At 42.6% G+C, this 18,454-nt stretch overlaps 1 protein-coding gene across 6 annotated transcripts; it reads left to right on the top strand.

Moving 5' to 3' along the window:
- The first annotated feature begins 1,648 nt into the window (after positions 1-1,648).
- KNSTRN (kinetochore localized astrin (SPAG5) binding protein) lies at positions 1,649-16,405 on the top strand. 6 transcript variants are annotated; one of them, XM_032481496.1, is made up of 9 exons: positions 1,649-1,857; positions 2,050-2,144; positions 5,607-5,733; positions 6,533-6,580; positions 7,432-7,537; positions 7,750-7,843; positions 9,044-9,099; positions 9,854-9,928; positions 10,774-11,465. In XM_032481496.1, exons 1-9 carry the CDS (start codon positions 1,649-1,651, stop codon positions 10,903-10,905), a joined length of 942 nt encoding a protein of 313 aa, XP_032337387.1. In that variant the 3' UTR covers positions 10,906-11,465. The 6 variants fall into 6 exon arrangements, with proteins under 6 accessions (XP_032337387.1, XP_032337388.1, XP_032337392.1 ...); XM_032481497.1 differs by lacking the exon at positions 9,854-9,928; XM_032481501.1 differs by lacking the exons at positions 9,044-9,099; positions 9,854-9,928; positions 10,774-11,465 and adding an exon at positions 16,247-16,405.
- Positions 16,406-18,454: the final 2,049 nt, after the last annotated feature.

Genomic DNA, 18,454 nt, shown 5'->3' with positions numbered 1-18,454 from the left:
CTCCATTCTTCAGCAGTTTACCATTTCCTCCTTCTCAGTTTCTAGGACACCACCCTTTTATTTTGTTTTCTTCTCACCTCTCTGGCACCTCTTTATCAGGTTTCCTGGCTGGCACCTTCTTATCACTGCACCTTCTAAGTACTGCTTGTCCCTACCATTGGTCTTAAGGCTCTCTGTACACTTCTTCCCGGGGTGATCTCATCCAATAACATAGCTTTAAATACATACATATACCCATGACTCCTAAGAGGAAATCTCCAACCCAGACTTTCCCCTGGGTTCAAAGCTTGCATTTTCACCTGCCTACTTGACAGCGCCACTTCAATGTCTCAAAGACATTTCAGATTTACTGTGTTCAAAACTGAACTCTCAATCTCTTCCCAATACAAAATGATGACTCTAGCCACACAATTATTCAAGCTTGGGAGTCATCCTTAAGCTCTCCCTCCCCGTTATCCCTCCTTCCCCCACATCCAATCTAGAACTGAGTCCTGAGATTCTACTTCCAAAATCTGTCTTAAATATGTCTGCCTCTCTCCAGCTCTACTACCACCACCACCATCATGGTCAAGCCACCATCATCTATCACTTGAATGATTACAGTAGCCTTCCAACTGTCTCTTTAATTCCACTCTTGTTCCCCTTCAATCCATTCTCCATGGATTAGCCAGAATGAGCTTTTTAAAACATAAATTGAATGACACTCTCCTGCTCTAATACTTTAATGACTTCTAATTACTGTTAAGGAAAAAGTCTCTTTACCTTTGGCCTATAAAGACTGTCATTCAACTTCTTATCTCACCAGCGTTATGGGTACCATTCTCCTCTCCTCTTTTAGTCCCTCTAGGAAAAGCCCATTCCTGCCTTGGGACTTTGCATTTCTCCTAGCTCCCCGATTCTTCATCTGATTACCTCCCACTCATCCTTTATTAGTCAAACATCATCTCAGATGTCTTCCCTGACTCTGCACTTTAAACTAGATTTCCCTGCTTTTCTCTCTCACAGCACATTGTACTTTTCCCTCATAGTTTTACTACAGTTAGTAAATATTTTTTCCCCAGCTTAACTGATATATAATTGACGAGTTTGTGTGATTATTTGCTCTTTCCTAGATTGTAAACTCCAGGAGGGCAGAGCCCAGGTCAGTCTTGGTATTTGCTGCTCCCATCTCATCTGCCCACTGAGTAGTGGTCTGGCACAGAGCAGGTGCTCAATAAATATTTACTGGGTGAAATGAATTAGTGCATTTTAAGTGGTGGAGAACTCTGCCCTGTTCGCTAGGAGTAGCTTTGAATCTCAGCTTAAGTTCTGGATTTCAGGTATTTCAGCTCACAGGCACTCTCCAAACTTAAGCTGCCACTCTCCACCCTGTAACGTGTAGTTTTCCGCCCATCCATCCCTGTGCTCCTGGCAATCGGGCATCATGCAATATCCCTCACAAACACAGACCAGATAGAGAAGGATTGTGACATGGACTCTAAACGTGACGGCGTTTGCGTCCCAAGGGCGGAATATGACGCCAGTGGCTCATAGCTCCATCGAGGCTGGCAAAGTGCACCACTCCTCTCCCCCGCCCAGACCTGGGGGGCGCCCACACGGATTGCCAGGAAGCTTAAGCTCGCTCCTCGGCTCGGACCTTCCGTACAGCATGGCAGCCCCCAAAGGCGTCGCCCAAGGCAGTGACTTCCGTACAACATGGCCGCCTACAGAGAGCGCGCCGCACCCGCTCCCGCCCGGCCACCGGAAGTTTCCATTTGAAACCCTGGCGGCAGACGCGGTCGGCGGTACGGCAGTTGCTGCCGAGCATTTTTTGAACCAGAGTGACGAGGCCTGGGGGCCGCAGCGGCAGGCGCCTGGGTTCGGTTCTCCTGCGGGCGTGGGGACTGTGCTGGATGTGGGAGGCCGATGGGGTGGGCTGGGAAGGGAGGATTTTCTCTCCCTCAAGGCCTCCCCCGAGCCGGGGCAGGTCGCGTCGCGCTCTCCTGGGGCCCTTTGCCTGCTCGGGCCCCCTGGCCCAGTCCTGGGTAACGTTCATCTTGTACCTTCCAGAGCCCGACCGTGCCGCCTCGTTACTATGACCAGCGTAGTTAAGACAGTGTACACCCTGCAGCCCCCCTCTGTGCTGAGCAGCGGCCTGCCGCCAGGTGGGTATCCACCCCGCCCCCGCCCCAGGGCACTAGGGACAGGCCGGGGTGGTCAGGCGGGGAGTATGGGGAATCAAACTGGTGGCTGGGAATGGGGGGCGCGGAGAGGGGGGGCATTCCGTCGGCTCTGACAACCTTCCAACTCCCCCTAGAACCGAGCTGTCTAGGCTCATGATGGGAGTTAGGGGACAGGCCATACGGTAGGATTTTAGACCTGCCTTGCACCCCCTACTCCCCCAAACCTAACGGTGCCGGTGCATTCACCAATTAGGTTTAAGTTGCTGATTGTTATACAATATTCCCATTAAGCTAAATATCCCTTTCTAAACATTCACCTGTTTTATTTCCAGACTTGGGCTATCTGGGGGGGACTGGGTTTGCTGTCAGGGAGGAGAGAAGAGTCATTTGAAAAGCAGGATAGTTAGGGAGAAGCACTAGGGCTCACCCCGTGTCTGGTTCACATTTGTAACTGCACAGTGTCTCTTCTATAGTACATTCTCAATAAGCATTTATTGAGTTGAAGTGAGAGAGGGGTCAGGCCTAGCTAGTATGGAGAACCTTAGGAGAAGAGACATGATTAAAAGCAGTGTTTGATTGCTTTGCCATCTTGCTTGGCATTACTTGGCTTGTGGTTGAAGGTCATCTCATAGAGGCTCAGTTGTGGAGCTGCCTAACCTAGAGATGATAGCATAAATAGGCTTCAAACATCGGAACCTGTTGTGGGAGATTTTGAAGCAGCTGTTTAAGATTCCTTCCTGGGTGACTCCATGCAGTTGATTGCTGAGCAGGACTGATTTATGAAGTAAATAGGCTTTTCTCTAAAGGCTTAAAGGATTCTATTTGTCTTACGTTGCTTCAGAACACGTGAATGGCAGTCCTGGCATCAGCAAAGCCTAGGAGTTGCTGGAGGAACTGGAGCCAGGTCTTCCACTGCCTTTCCCCTGGAGAGCAGTGCCCCTTGTTCAGTGGGGAGTGACTGGCTCTCCCCAGCCAAGTTGGAAGTTGGCCATCTCTTTGCTTGCTCTCCCTGTCCTGGCTTTATGATCATGTGTAACCTCAATAGTGTAACGTTTTTCAGCTGCCTCCCAGGTTCTTTTAATTTTGATTTTGGGCATGGGTTAGTTGGTTTTTAGTTTTTTGAATAGATAACATATGCACATGTAAAAAAAAATTCAAAGTTAGGGCATGATATACAATGAAGCTTAAGTCTTCCCCTCCTTAACACTAGCCATCCGGTTTCCTCCTTAGAGTCTCTCATTTTAAGCAGTCTTTGTTAAATCCTGCTAAATTTTTCCTATGATGCAGTCCTTAAGTTTTAACAAATATGGGTTATTGGAACCAATTCCAGTCAATGAAGAGTGTTAATTTTGATCAATTTGCTATTGACATCTTTTTACATGAGATAGATTTCTTAGTGTATAAGTTATTAATACTTGAGAAAGGAGAAGGTAAATTCATTCACCCAAGGTTACTTTTTACTTCTGACAGAGACCTCAGAAAGAATGTTTTTAATACTTGCTTTGTGGGTAAGAGTATGGAAAATAGTGTGTAAATGTCCATTGAGTGTACCTATAAATGAAATAATTTCTAAGCCTAAGAAAGCAGGTTTATTCCAAACTATTGTGCAACTAGAATCATCAAAATAAATCTTTTTTTTAATATTTCTTATTTTATTGAAGTATTATTGATTTACAATGTTTCAGGTGTACAGCAAAGTGATTCAGTTATACATATATATATATTCTTTTTCAGATTCTTTTCCATTATAGGTTATTACAAGATATTGAACGTAGTTCCCTGTGCTATACAGTAGGTTCTTGTTGTTTACCTATATTATATATAGTAGTGTGTATCTGTCAATCCAGAATTCTTAATTTATTCCTGCCCCCCTCTTCCCTTTTGGTAACTATAAGTTTGTTTTTATGTCTGTGAGTCTATTTCTGTTTTGTTAAAAAGTCCATTTGTATCATTTTTTTAAGAGTCCACATATAAGTGATATTATGATACTTGTCTTTCTCTGACTTACTTCACTTAGTATGATAATCTCTAGGTCCATCCATGTTGGTGCAAATGGCACTATTTCATTCTCTTTTATGGCTTAGTAGTTTCCGGTGTGTGTGTGTGCGTGCGCGCGCGCGTGCGTACCACAGCTTTTTTTTATCCAGTTTGATGGACATTTAGGTTACTTCCATGTCTTGGCTATTATAAATAGAGCTGTGAACGTTGGGGTGCATGTATCTTTTTGAATTAAGGGTTTTTGTCTTTTCTGGATATATGCCTGGGATTGCTGGATCATTTGGTAACTCTTTTTTTAGTTTTTTAAGGAATCTCCATTCTGTTCTCCATAGTGGCTGCACCAATTTACATTCCCACCAACAGTGTAGGAGGATTCCTTTTGCTTCACATCCTCTCCAGCATTTATTATTTGTAGACTTTTTGATGATGGCAGAATAAATCTTTATCAAACACAAATGCAAAATTTCCTGATCCCTGTAATCCAGTGCTTTGTACCTCATTTCTTCAACTTGATTTAATTGTTATGGCTCTTAGTTTAAGTCAAGCTTAAAGGAGCCATTTTATGATGAACAAAGTGGAATTTAGCATAAGCTAAAAGAACCTCTGCGTGTGTTTGGCGGGGAGGTGTACCTAACTCTAGAACAAATTACTTGAATTTGCTATGGAATATAAGTGGTAGGATGCTTGTGAGATGGAGGGCTGGCATAAAGGCTTGGAGGCAAATGCTCGCCTCTGGGGAAGAAGAGTGTCACATCAGGGCCACTTCTCTGGCTACCTGGCAATAGCCTAGCACGATCAGAACAGAATGCCAAATAGGAAACCTCTGAAGTTAACGATGGATAAACAAATGAAAAGGGCTGGTGGTAAAGGCAGTCAGCATGGAAGAGGGGAAGGCACACAGAGGAGCTAGCTTAGGGATGGCCTGTGAAACAACCCCTGACACTGTGACGTGTTCCCTTTATTCAATGAGCAGGTTTTGAACTTGTTAGTGTGCCAGACACTGCTTTCCTAGGTTCTGGGGACATAAACACGTCTTTTAGAGTAGTAGTTAGGGAGACAGTCAGGTCACAACAACTAAGCAACAGCTGAAACTCAAAGCAGCTTGAGTGTAGCCTCAGGAGGGCGGGCAGAGTGCTCAGGAGCGTAAAAAAATACGTTCCATTCAGCTGGTGTTTGATGACGACTTCAGCTGTGTTTTGCCTTGCCGACTGCCATGCTGCCTCTCTGACTCTTTGCTTCTATGAATCTCCACTTTCAAATCTATGCCTTCTGGCCATTCAGTTAGATGTATCGTCAAGCTTTCGGCCCTCAAACACACTGCACCGTCATATTTAAAGAGTTTTGGTTTGTGTCCCCAATTAGTCTAGAAGTCTTACTCTTCTGAATTACAGTCGTGGCTGTTGGGTCATGATGCTTGAGGTTTCACCCTCTTGTTTTCCTTTTCAGATGCACAAACTCGAGCGACTTCTAAGAGCCTATTACCTGTTAAGTCCAAAGAAGTTGATGTTTCCAGACTTCATTCAGGAGGTTCAGAGAATGATACAAAAATCATCAAACCGAGACGAGAGAATGGGTGAGAGTCAGAGCATTGGTATCCAATTAGATCATCTTGCTGGAAATTGCTCAGAACCATGAATTAGGAAAGAGGGCTTTTGTGAGCACAAGGTACCTGAAGGATTGGCCTGTAGTCAGTGGGCCCAGCGCTGTGCAGCATTGCTGAGCTGTTTGTTCAGGACCCTCTGCGCTGATCAGTTCTGAAGAGGCACAGCCAGGGTTATGAGAAGAGGTATTCTTTCCTCTCTCAGCACTTGCTCTGAGTGTACAAACAGCAGCCCTGAGGTCAAACACCAGCTCTAAGTGGTCATCATGGCGGATGTGGGCTAGTTGTTAGCCTCTGTTGCTAATCTGAGCACAGTCCAGCTTGGTGTAGGGTGTATATGTGTCCCTTCACCCAGTGCTCAGTTCCCGTGTGAGTGAGGTGGACACGAGGTAGCCACACCATTTGGAGCAGGAGCAGTCTGTCAGGTTGTTGAGGTGGTCAGGAGGGGCGCCCATCCTCTATTCATGAGCCCTTTTCAATAGTCTGAGCTGAAACAAAAGTGCTGGGGCCCTCAGAGCTTCTCAAGCTTGTGCTGTTTGCATTGGATGTAGTCTCTCGTTCTTGCCTTAGGCTCTTTGTTGTGCCTTGTTCACAACATACATAACAGTACCATGATTTTCTGACTGATTTCTTTGTTGTTTTAATTGAGGTATAGTTGACATACAACATTTTATTAGTTTCAGGTATACAACATAATGACTTGATATTTGTATATATTGCAAAATGATCACTGCAGTAAGTCTAGTTAACATCTGATTTCTTTGTTCTCTAGGCAGGTGAAAGCTGCAGAGCCTGCCACCAGGAGGAACATCAGAAAGAGGTGAGCATCAGGGTAAATGAAACTTGGTAACCATTGTAGGGTAGTGGACCTCAGTCCTGGTTGCACATCAGAATTACATATGGGACTTGTTTAATGTATTAGAGTCTGGTGTCACCCCACAAATCTGAATGGAATTTTCAGGGGTGAGGCACAGCCAGATTTGAAAACCACTGTCAGGGCAAGAAGCAGTAATGCTCCCATCTTAGGTACCAGACAAGAGCTTCCTGGGCTCCATGTCAGGACCACTGCTCAAACCTAACTATGGCCCCTCAGCAGGAGTGTGAAGCCCTCAGGATAGGAGAGGCTGCATGCGTGTGGTTAGTGATTTCGAGATGAGGGTTGTGCTGCTGCTGCTGGTGGCAGCGGTGGTGAAATCCTGGAAAAGGATCCATCTTTCTCTGTTTGAGGCTCGCTTGGACATTTTGCAGTCCTGAAAGCAGAAATAATATAAGCTGAAAAGTTTGTGGAAATAGGTTTTAATTCCAGATCTATTATTTGGGCACATCTTAAACATTCTGAAGACAAAATACTATCAAGAAGGACTTTGAGAACTTTGAAAAGATTTAATATTGATGATAATAATGGGTAATATTTATGAAATGTTTACTGTGTGTCAGTAGCTGTGCTAAGAATTGTATATGTATTCTCTCTTAACCCTTCACAATAATAATCAAATGTGGGTATTAATTCTAGAAATGAGGAAACAGCCTCAGAGAAGTTACACAACTTCCTGAAGGTCATATACCACCATGTGGTGACACCAGAATTCAAACCAGCTTGTGTCTGTGTGACTCCATAGCCCATACTCTTAACCCTTCCACCTCTTCACATAAGTACAATTATCATTGCAGCTACAAACCCCTGAGTAAACAGAAATCAGAGGAAGAGCTCAAGGATAAGAACCAGCTCTTAGAGGCCGTCAACAAGCAGTTGCACCAGAAGTTGACTGAAACTCAGGTGAGAGACCCACCAGGCCTCTGCCATCAGCTACACTGGGCGGAAGCCTGAGGGGCGGCCGGTTGGGCAGGAGCAGGCTTGTCGTGCCATGGAGCCCGAGGACAGAAAGGGAAGACACCAGGGTTATGCTGTGGCTGCCCAAGAGCGAGGGCAGGAAAGAGCACACCCAAGGAATGGAACAGGCCTCACCTGTCTGCCTGGCATCCCAACAGGGAGAGCTGAAGGACCTGACTCAAAAAGTGGAGCTGCTAGAGAAGTTCCAGAACAACTGTTTGGCAATCTTGGAGAGCAAGGGCCTCAACCCAGGTAAGAGACAGCACACAGCTGCATTCAAAGCAGTCAGTTTTGGTGCCCTTTCCTGGGTGATTCTGGACTGTGTCAGGAGTCCAGCATGGCATCTGCTGACCCATTCAGTGCAGGGGTTACCTAGCAAAGCCCTAAAGATTTGGGGGAGCTCCTCTTTGTTCTCTAGTGATGCTGACTTTGACCAACAGAATTTCAGATGGTTCTTACTTGAACACTTTATGCCATTTGTTTGGTGCCAACAGGTATGATCTTGCAAATAGATCAGAGATATTTTATTTCTTTCAAGGGATATAGCATACAGGTAACTTACTCAGGTGGAGAGAGAAAGAGGGATGAAAGTGTTGAAAGGGTTCCTAAAGCTGGCTAATCAGTGGAATCACGGGGATTAAAATATGATTTCTTGTTTGAGCCTGTCCCCAGACAGCAGAGTCGGTAGCAAAGAGGAGAGCAGAAGAAGGAATTATCCAAAGACCGAAGGAGAGCCTCACCTGACTTGAGGAGCCTGAGAATGCTCAGGAAGGGGCCCATACTTCTTTGAATTAAGGAATGCTGACTTTTTTAATGTGTGTATGTGTGTGTGTGTCTATACATAACATATCTTTATTGAAGTATAGTCAGTTTACAATGTTGTGTCAATTTCTGGTGTACAGCATAATGTACATACATGTACATACATAAATTCATTGTCATATTCTTTTTCACCATATGTTACTACAAGATATTGAATATAGTTCCCTGTGCTATATATAGTATAGGAATGCTGACTTTGCTACCATAGTAACCTGTGTATTTTAGGATATATTCTTTATAGTCACCATATACGTCTTTGTATGATTTTAACTTAACTATGTGTATGCACTCTTTTTACCAAAAATAAATTTTTTAAAGGCCTGAAAAGCTTTTAAAAATAGTTTTGTATGTTGTAAACAAAACCAAAAAAAATCCAACCTATACATTTCTTTTGGACAAATTTCCTGTAGAGCTGAGGAGAAAGCAGAATGAATTTTTGGCATATCCAAACCTAGAGAGGAAGGGGAGGTGTGGATGACTCTGCCAAGGTGAAAACTCAGGAGAGAGAGTCAGGGACCAGACGCTAAGAGAATTTTCCCTCATGAGTACTCCTATGGAGGGGATTTTATTTTCTTTTGTTTAAGTTGCAGTTCCCTAAACGAGGCTCTTTGTTGTATGTACTTGTTTCAGGCAGTGAGACCCTCACATCACAGCAGATCTCCACCACGGATCACATGGACTCTATGGTGAGGGCACGAGTATGAGTGGGCCCAGTGACCATGGGGCCCTGCAGATCTGAGCGGGTCTCTGCCATTTGCTCGGCAAAGCCCAGGAAGCAGCCTTTGCTCATCCAGGATAGTGGAAGAAAGTGGTGGATGTGTAAATGGCATATTTTACTTGGAAGGCGATTTTGTGCTTACAAATATGAATGAGTCTAAGTTGAAAATGTATTACTTTAAAACACATAGTAGGATGGACCTGTATAGACAGCTTTCTGGTTTCTCTATTCTACACTTTACCATATTTCCCCTCTTATTCCTTTGCTGAGAACTGTGTCTTACCAAGGTCCAGCCTGTATTAAATGTGTCTTCTCTTTGGTTCCTTCCCTGAAGTAGAAGGTAATTGTTTAGGATTAAAGTCTTTTGAGCTTCTATGATCCCGTCCCCAGGAAGATCAGTTGTAGTCTTAGAATGGAAGAATCCTAAGTATGAAAGCCTTCCTCAGCTCCCCCAGGCCATTAGTCACCCCTTCAGTGGCTCTTGCATTTTGTTCATATTGCCTGTGCAGCACAGAGCATGTGGTGGTGGGCTTCTCTGTCCGGCGGACTGAGTTCCTCCAGGGTGCCCACTAGACAGCCCAGTGCATGGGTGGACATTCAGTAAATGAATAAAAGGGATGTTAGCAATCATCTGATTCAACTCATATGAAGAGATTAGTTTATATGAAGAAAGTTTTCACATTTCAATAAAAATTTGTTACCACATTGTACTTTCCTCTTAGTTGCTGTTAGAAACTTTGCAAGATGAGCTGAAGCTTTTTAATGAAACAGCCAAGAAGCAGATGGAGGAGTTACAGGTGAGAGGCAGACATCACCCAGAGGCCAAATTACCACTTCCTACCACAGTAGGTGGATCTATGAAGGACTTTTTCTTACTTATCTGCCTACTCATTTAAAAAACTTTTTTTCTTTTTCAGGGGAGATAATTATGTTTTTATTTATTTTTTAACGGAAGTACTGGGGATTAAACCCAGAACCTTGTGCATGCTAAGCATGTACTTTACCACAATAAACTATTTTATAATCATTTTAGATTATAGAAAAGTTGCAAAAAGATTGCATAATACAGAAAATTCAACTCCCCTAATATTAACATCTTATATTATCATGGCTTATTTGTCAAACCTAAGAAACCAATTTTGATGCATTACTATTAACTAAATTCCAAGACTTTGATTTCACTATTTTTTTCAACTAATTTTCTTTTTCTATCCTGAAGACTCTTAGGAACATTCATACCTACAGGGCATGAGGCATTGTGCAACACGCTAGGTTGCTCCAGGTTAAGGTCTGAAATCCATGCTGTAGAAATTTGATATCTCAAGGAGACCTGTAATAGGAAACCTAGATTCTTGGGTCTGGACTGCTCTGGATTGCTTGGATGAACCATGGGATACTACACTGAATCCTAGAGGATTTCATTGCTCCAGTTTAGATAACAGATTCTGTAGCAGAGAGGGACAGTTCCTAAAACTGGAACAGATAAGCAAATCTAAGATAGAAAATAACAGTGTCTGTCGGTGTTCCAGTGGTCTTCCTCAGTGGAATAGAAGCGTAGTGTTCTAGTCATGGTGTTGTCTTTCCTGTGAGTCAAAGTCGGTGGTGGTTTGTTTTTTGTCTTTTTTAATGTCTTTCCATGCAGGCCCTAAAGGTAAAGTTGAAGATGAAAGAAGAAGAGAGGGCCCAGTTCCTAGAACAACAGACGTTATATAACAGTCAAGTAAACAATTTTACAACAGCCCTTGATGAAATGGAGCAGCTATTAGAAATGTGATAAAAAGCAGGTGGCCAGACGGCTCCCTCTTAGGGACAGACTCTCAGAGGAAGCTGCTTTTAGGACATGTGCTTCTTGGCCATGATCTAGGACTTAACCACCCCCAGAATGAAAACAGTTTCTGCAGTAGGATTAAGGACAGTCTCTGCTGGAATGCCGGTTCCTCCTTTAAGCAAGCGTTCCCAACCTTCAGATTGGTCAGCTCTCCTGAACCTCACAGTACATAATTGAGGCCTACAAGAGAGGGGACCTGGAAGCTTGGATCAACCTCCCAGGCAACAAAGCGGCACAGCATTAGAATCAGGAGACTAAACCAGCCACAGCCAGAGGATCCAAAAGGTCGCATTGAAATGTGCGGAAAGAAACAGTGGAGCACAGGCGCCCCACAGGAGACATCGCTCTCCTAACTTGGAGTACATTCTGTCCCATCCTGGTTGGGCTCTGTAACCTCACTGTAAATTTATGAACTTGAAGTTACTTGAAATGGCTTAGTAAATGGGGTGAAGGTATAGATAGCAGTAACACCTATGAAATAATACACTTGGAGCTTTTAATTTAAATCTCTTCTGTTTTTGGTTTTTTTTTTTGTAAAGTACTACTTTTAAAATAAATATTTCTGTAACTATTCAGACTGCAACACTGACAAATGAAAATAGCCTTTTAACTTAAATATGTCCACCGAATACTAGTGAACTAATCTAGTTAACAAGTCAAGGCTCCTGATTGAACCCAGAATATTTCTCTTCCACTCATTAAGTGCTCTGTGGCAAGTCCCCGACCCCCACCGTCTTCCAGGAGCATTAGCAAGTCTTCTGTGGGTGTTCCCTGTTTGTAGCTGTGGGTGCCAGACTCTGTGTACCAGGTTTGTGTCACTAGCTGCATGTATTCCTAAGCTTGGTTATATGTCTGCCATTTGCTTTCCACAGCCAATCCTGGACCAGGCACCATGAATCCTTAGTCATCTGAAGTCCATGGCAGGCCTCCCCCTGATTTACCAAAGGTACAGCCATGTTCCATTTCTTAGTCAAACTAGGCAGTTGTGGCTTTGGCCATTTCCCTTTTTTCCTGTACCTCTGCCAATTTCTTCACCAACCCCCCTACTCCTCAGCATTGTTGAGGCTGTCCCGAGCCACCCAGTGAAGCCAAAGCAATGCCCCACCCTAATTTACAGGGCTAAAATTCTTTGCCTTCTTGCGTAAACATTCACACAGTTAGTTATGTCCCAAATATTTTGAGAGGGAAACCCAGTTAAGTAATTCTCACCAGTGAGAAGGCCTAATATTTTCTTCTGTCCATTTTCAGGGTGTTTCTAACTTAAAAGATTGTTTACCCAAGTGAATTTGTAATCAGCATTTCTGCCCCCCCCCCCAAATGTTCTACTTCCTTCTTGGAAGGAGAGGGTGGGAAGCTCAGCTGTTAAGATCTTCGCTTCCTTGTCATCTCTCCCTAGTTAACTCCTAGGAATGGAACTATCTCAGTTTTTACCATGACTCATCTTTCCTTGTGTAGCGACCCCTGTTCACTCGAAGTCCTGCCTCCCAAGGGGCCTTCTCATCAGTTTTGCACCACCATTTGAGCACTTTTGCCTTTTCTCTTGTTCCCTCTGACTTCTCCATCTGCCTTTTGTAGACATGGAGGTGTTCTGGGTGCTTACTCTGATCTGGATTCTGAATAAATTCATATATTACGTGAATTCAGTGTGATCTGCACTCTCCATTTTGCTAGATGCTGTAGGGAACTTCAGCATGACATTCTTAGCCTCAAAGATACTTACAGTCTATCTGGTAAAACAGAACACACAGGTGTTAAACTATACAATTTCAATAACAAACACAATCATCTTTTAAGCAGTGGGTTGTGCAATATAGCTGTGTACAATAATAGCTAACTGTGGGCTAGTTTGCTTGGGAAAGGCTTGATGGAGGAGGTAGACTGAGGACTGAAGGAAGAGTAGTATTTGGAGAGGCTAGCTAGAAGGTTGAGGACCTTCCAGGTTGGTGAACACGTGGAGATTTGGGGAGAATAGCACACTCAGGGCATGGAAGCTTCATGCCCTTCCCCTACACCTTGCCCCGTGCATCGCTTCCATCTGGTTGTTCTTGAGTTACATCCTTTTATAATAAACCAGTAATCTAGTAAATAAAATGTTTCTCTGAGTCTGTGAGCCACTCTAGCAAATCAGTCAAACCCAAGGAGTGGATCATTGGAACTTCCAAGGAGAAAATAAAATTATGAGACTGAAAAAAAAAAGTTGAAGGGATATCCAGGTGAGTCTTGGGGAACTGAGTAAGAACACTGATTGGACATGTTCAGAGTGTTCAAGTTGAGATTTAACCGAGCACTTGCAATATGCTGCAGGCGAGGTTTAGGTACATCCCTCCTTACATACACTGATGGAATCCCCATTAGTCACACAAGGTAAGCACTATTACACCTTTTTATAGCTGGTGAAATAGGCTCAGAGGAACTAAGCTGATCTGCCAAAAGTCAAACAAGCAAGTATTGGTGAAAGACTGGAGTGAAGGAACAATGGAGGTGAAAAGTACATGGTGTTACTAAAAGTTTTGAAGAAACTTGAATGGCAGGCTAGGAGGTGTAGATTTTTTTCATCTTAGGCCAAAGGTTTCCAAACTCAGTTCACAATAGTCCCAGTGTCTCAAGTTATGATGTACCAGAAGAAATGCCAAAAATTTCTATTTTTAAGTAGTTAGATCCAAACAAGTAATTATATCCTAACAACTTAGTAGGTATTTGAAAACAAGAAATAACATAAATCTAAAAATATTTTTATTTTAATTTTAAATAACTACAGTTATTTACTAATGGGATGTTGGGCATTGCTTAACTTCTCAAACCTTGGAAACAATTTGGACACTACCGTGTTCCTTCTCTGTTTGACACTGAAAAGAATACAGTGTGATCTAATTGAAACTGACCTACTCCGAGCTAGTAGTTCACATGTAGCCTAACATGTCAGTGTCACTGTGATTCCCCCTAAAATTCTGGAATATCCCTTGGCACCCCTGTGAGCTTGCTGCCCAGGGGTACCTTGGCTCACAATCTGGGAACCATGAATCTAGGAAGTAAGGAATCACACATTTTGAGCAGGCAATCACCATAATGAATGTTTTAGAAAAATGAATCTAGCATTGTGTGAAAAATGGATGGCAGGATTAAGAGAATGGAGTCAAAGACAGGAAAACACAGGAATCAAATGTGTTAAGGAGCATGACAACACAAGTATAAAGATTTGAAACACAAGAAAACTACATATACTCATTGATGGCATAAGGGTGTGAAGGAGAGGAATCTACAAATGTAGAGGTTTTGAGCAAGGGTGACAATAAGAATTGGTTATAAAATTAGGCTGTTAAAACTTCAGCTTGCAGCCGAATCCCAGCCTACCCACTAAAAACTGGTCTTTGGCAAATTACTTCTCTCAGTCTAATTTCTTACCTGTAAAATGCCTGTCTTGCTGGGTTATTGTAAGAGAGGATTATGCCTGGCAACTAACCCAGTGTCTGGCCCAGTTACTCAAAATTCAGAATGTCTCTTGGTAAATGATCGTCTTAATCTTGCCATTTGGGCTGTAGGGTTTGTTCTCTTCTGTCTCTTCCTGTCCTCTGCCTCTGCCTATGTCCTTAGTGCCCTGTTTTTACTGTTGCTTGCAGTGGCAAGCTTTCCATACTCAACTTCCCTCTTTGGGAAAACTCTCAAATTACAACCACCTTAAAAAACAAAGCACACACTTTCATCCCCTCTAGCTACCATTCACCTTCTGTATACAGTCAAAATTCTCAAGAAGCCTTTTTTTTTCTCACTGTTCTCTTCCCCTACCAATCTGGCTTAAAAAGAAAAACAATGAATATAAGGTACCTAGAGTAGGCAAATTCAGAAAGAGTAAAAATTACCACGGACAAGGAGGAGGAAGGAAGGGGGAGTTATTATTTAACATGTACAGAGTTTCCGTTTGGTGTGATGAAAAGGTTCTGGAAATAGTAGTGATGGTTCACAACATTGTGAATGCACTTAATGCCACTGCATTGTACACTTAAATATGGTTAAAATGGCAAAATTTATGTATATTTTATTAGAATTTTAAAATAAAATGTCTTGGGGCATAATGAAGTGTACTAACCTTAAGTGTACAGGTCAATAAACTACTGCTCTTCCTTCCAGGGATGGGCATCATTCTGACAGAAAATCACTATCTATGGGTATTTTATCTTTTTTTTTTTTCACTTTTTAGACGCCTTTATTATGGTATGATTCCTGTGCAGTAAACCCCACGTATTTCAGATGTACAATTTGATGAATTTTGATAGATGTAGACACAGATGAAACTACCACCAGAGTACTGTCTTTTCTTGAACTTCATATAAATTGTCCATCTCATCATTGTCAAGTGGATTAGCATGAGTTGCTCAAAATATCCTCTTACTATCTTTTTTTTAATCTATAGGATCTGAAAGTTGCCCTCTTTTTCACTCTTGATGCCAGTAATTTGCAGTTTCTCTTTTCTTGATCAGTCTTGTTAGTGGTTTATCAGTTTTATGTTGACTTTCCCTGTTATACATCTCCCCCCATTTCATAATTTCTATTATTTTTCATTTCCGTCTATACTTGGGGTTTTAATTCACTGTTCTTTTTCTAATTTCTTAAAATAGAAGAGTAGATCATTTCATTTCATTTCAAATTCTCTTTCCTAGTACACACATTGACAACTATAAATTTCCCTCTAAGGGTCACGTAGCTGCATTCCACAAGTTTTGCTATGTCCTATTTTCATTATTTGCCCTTCTCTTCAAAATATGTTCTAATTTCCATTGTGATTTCTTCTTTCACCTATAGTCTTCTTGTCTCATTATTGCCTCATCATTCTACAGTTTTTGATGAAGTTGTGTGAAATAAAATTCACATTTTATAAAGGTAAGACAAGAAAAATTTAAACATAAAAAGTTCTTTTCTTCCCTTTGGTCTCCTCTCTCCCCACTGGGCATGGTGTGTCTGCATTATGCATCTACCAAACCTCCCCCATTGGTAGAAATATCTGCTCAACCATAAAGAGCAACATTCTCCCAGCATCAATGAGATAACTCCTTAAAGATAACAATCCTTCTTGATCTTGTAAGGGGCCATGATGACCTATCACTTTGTACTTGCAGGTCTGGAATGTGTATACTATCAGTAACATGTCATCTAAGGTACAGCTGTCTCAAAAAACTTATAACTGTGTTTTGACTTCTAACAGGTGGAACAGTTCTTAGAGCTTTCTGAGGGGCTGTTCCTGGGCTATAATCCACAAATTCGGCTTGAATAAAATTTTCCATTTCTTTCATAGATTGACTACTGATTAATTTTCATCGACATATGCTTGGCATAGTCAACAGGATATCAGAGACACCCACCAGAGGACACCTGGAAGATGCCTCAACCAGCACTCAATACCAGCAGAAGGCTCTTTGAGCCTCACTGGCTTCTCAGGATCCTTCAGGTGTTCCGGTGAGTTCTCCTGATATCTGGATCTTACTGTTTGGATAATCCTGAAAATTTTATTTGAGCTGGTTTTTACTTAAGACTTGGGGTCTTAAGGGGCACTGGTGCATTTCCTGGGCAGGGTTCTAGGGGGATCTGGACAGGAAGTCCAGGGAAAGCATAGATGGCTGGGTTTTGTTAAACTTGGCTTAACTTAAGGGGAAAAAAAGGGTAAACAAATATGGTCTGAACAAAATTTCTGTTAGTGAAATGAGAAACTGGTTATTCAGCTCCAATGAATAAAGGGACATTTTGCTCCTTCTGGCCACAAGGCATCCTCAGGCAACTGAGGACCTAGCAGAAGTGTCTAAGGACCAATCCTCATGATGTGTAGCAGTCCTACAGGGGAACCCCAGTAATGACCATTAAGTAAATACTGCTCGCCTCAGGGGGTGCAACCTATGGTGGTTTTAGACTGTTGCAGGGAGAAACTAAGACACATAACAGAGTCAAACTGACTCAAGGGTAACTCTTTGGGGAGCTAGACTCAGAAGCAGCACATGTGCAATCAACCACACTGTCCTCAGAAAACTGAGATCATATTTCATACCTTAATCAGACTACCAAATTAATAATGAGAAATGGTGTCTCAAGGGCCAAGCAGCTCCCAGATGGACAGTCACCCATAGGAACCCCAGCTGGATTTATGTATAAATGTAAAGTTTCCTAAGAAACTGATAGGAAGGTCTGACCAAAGACAGTTTGTCCCTGAAATGGCCAGAAAAGGGCACTTTCAATTTACCTAAGTTGGTTTATTTATACACTACATTAGAAAAAGCCAGCTATAAGATCTAACAGCTAGAATGGGAGACACATTTTGATTGGTACCTGGAAGCCTCAAAATGAGGTTTCTTCCCAAAGAAAATAAATTGGGCAAAAATCTGTCATTGCAAACAAAGGCCAGGAGAGACTATTTTTGATGATTTTGAAAGGTTTGAAAAGGTATTCAAGCACCACTCTGGCATGGATCTGGAGAGTTTCCTAAACTATCAATGTGATTCAATATTAAATTCTATTTTCCTAGAAGGAATTGATGAAGAATTGGCACAACTGGTTAAAAGACACGAACCTGACTGGGCCACTATGCACATTAGAACACTTGCCACTATTACTGACAAGCTTCCTAAACCTTACAGAAAAGAGAAAAAGAAAGGGCCGCCAAGATTATAAATGTGCAGCTACAACGGCTCAGTGGCCCACCAAGACCACCTGGCCCAAGTCTTAGTAAGTCTTGAAACAACCGTACCTGCTTTTATTGCAGAAAACCTGGGCATTTTAAGAGACTGCCATGAGTTTAAACGAAATTTAGGACACGGCAAGGTCAACAAGGACTAGGGATCCTCTGAGAATTATGAGAGGACATTCTCTCTCCTCCTCACTAATACCTTAGGGGAAATTGAGATAACGATAGAAAAGGAAGCATCTAAGACCCTCGTTGACAAGGTGTTGCCAAAACACGGCCTCTGTACCCTGCTGGTCGAATTGAGACTCGAGGACAGACTTTTGGATGGAGTAGAAAAGGCAGCTTTATTTCTTTGCCAGGCAAAGGAGGTCACAGTGGGCTAATGCCTCTAAGACTGTGAGCCTGCTGGGGAGAGAAGGCAGGGGATTTTATAGTAAAAGTTCAAGAGTTCAAGGGTTGGAGCTAGTTTCCATAGAGATTGCATATAGGGCAACAAATTGTTGCAAGTTGTTCTTGTTTTTGCAGATGCAGAGGTCCCCTTCTGTCTACTGGGTATGAAGTTCACCTCTGGCTTTGGGACTCTCTTAAGATCCTTGTACCTAGAACAAAGGATGCATAGGAAGGTGCTCCATGGAAAAGAGCTCTAGCAAAAAGCTTGTACATTTTAAAGTCAGGTTGATAAATGCTTTTAGCCTTTTAAGCAGTCTGAGGCCTGCAGCTTGAACAACAGGATACAAGGAAACAACAGAGGGTCAAGAGGAGGGCCCTGGGGGCAAGGGCAGGCACCAAGCATGATCCCTGCACACAGCACCACAAGGAGGTTGGGTGGAC

This window comes from Camelus ferus, chromosome 6 (genome assembly GCF_009834535.1).
Source record: "Camelus ferus isolate YT-003-E chromosome 6, BCGSAC_Cfer_1.0, whole genome shotgun sequence".
Lineage (NCBI taxonomy): Eukaryota > Metazoa > Chordata > Mammalia > Artiodactyla > Camelidae > Camelus > Camelus ferus.
The sequence above is the reverse complement of the archived record's forward strand: the minus strand, read 5'-3'. Positions and strand labels throughout refer to the sequence as shown.

What these genes read in the sequence shown, in the direction of transcription:
- KNSTRN (XM_032481496.1), top strand. Translation starts at nt 1,649, where the DNA reads ATGGCAGCCCCCAAAGGCGTCGCCCAAGGCAGTGACTTCCGTACAACA. An exon ending in GAGCAGCGGCCTGCCGCCAG is followed by an intron (nt 2,145 to 5,606) that starts GTGGGTATCCAC and finishes TTTCCTTTTCAG; the next exon opens with ATGCACAAACTCGAGCGACT. An exon ending in AAACCGAGACGAGAGAATGG is followed by an intron (nt 5,734 to 6,532) that starts GTGAGAGTCAGA and finishes TTTGTTCTCTAG; the next exon opens with GCAGGTGAAAGCTGCAGAGC.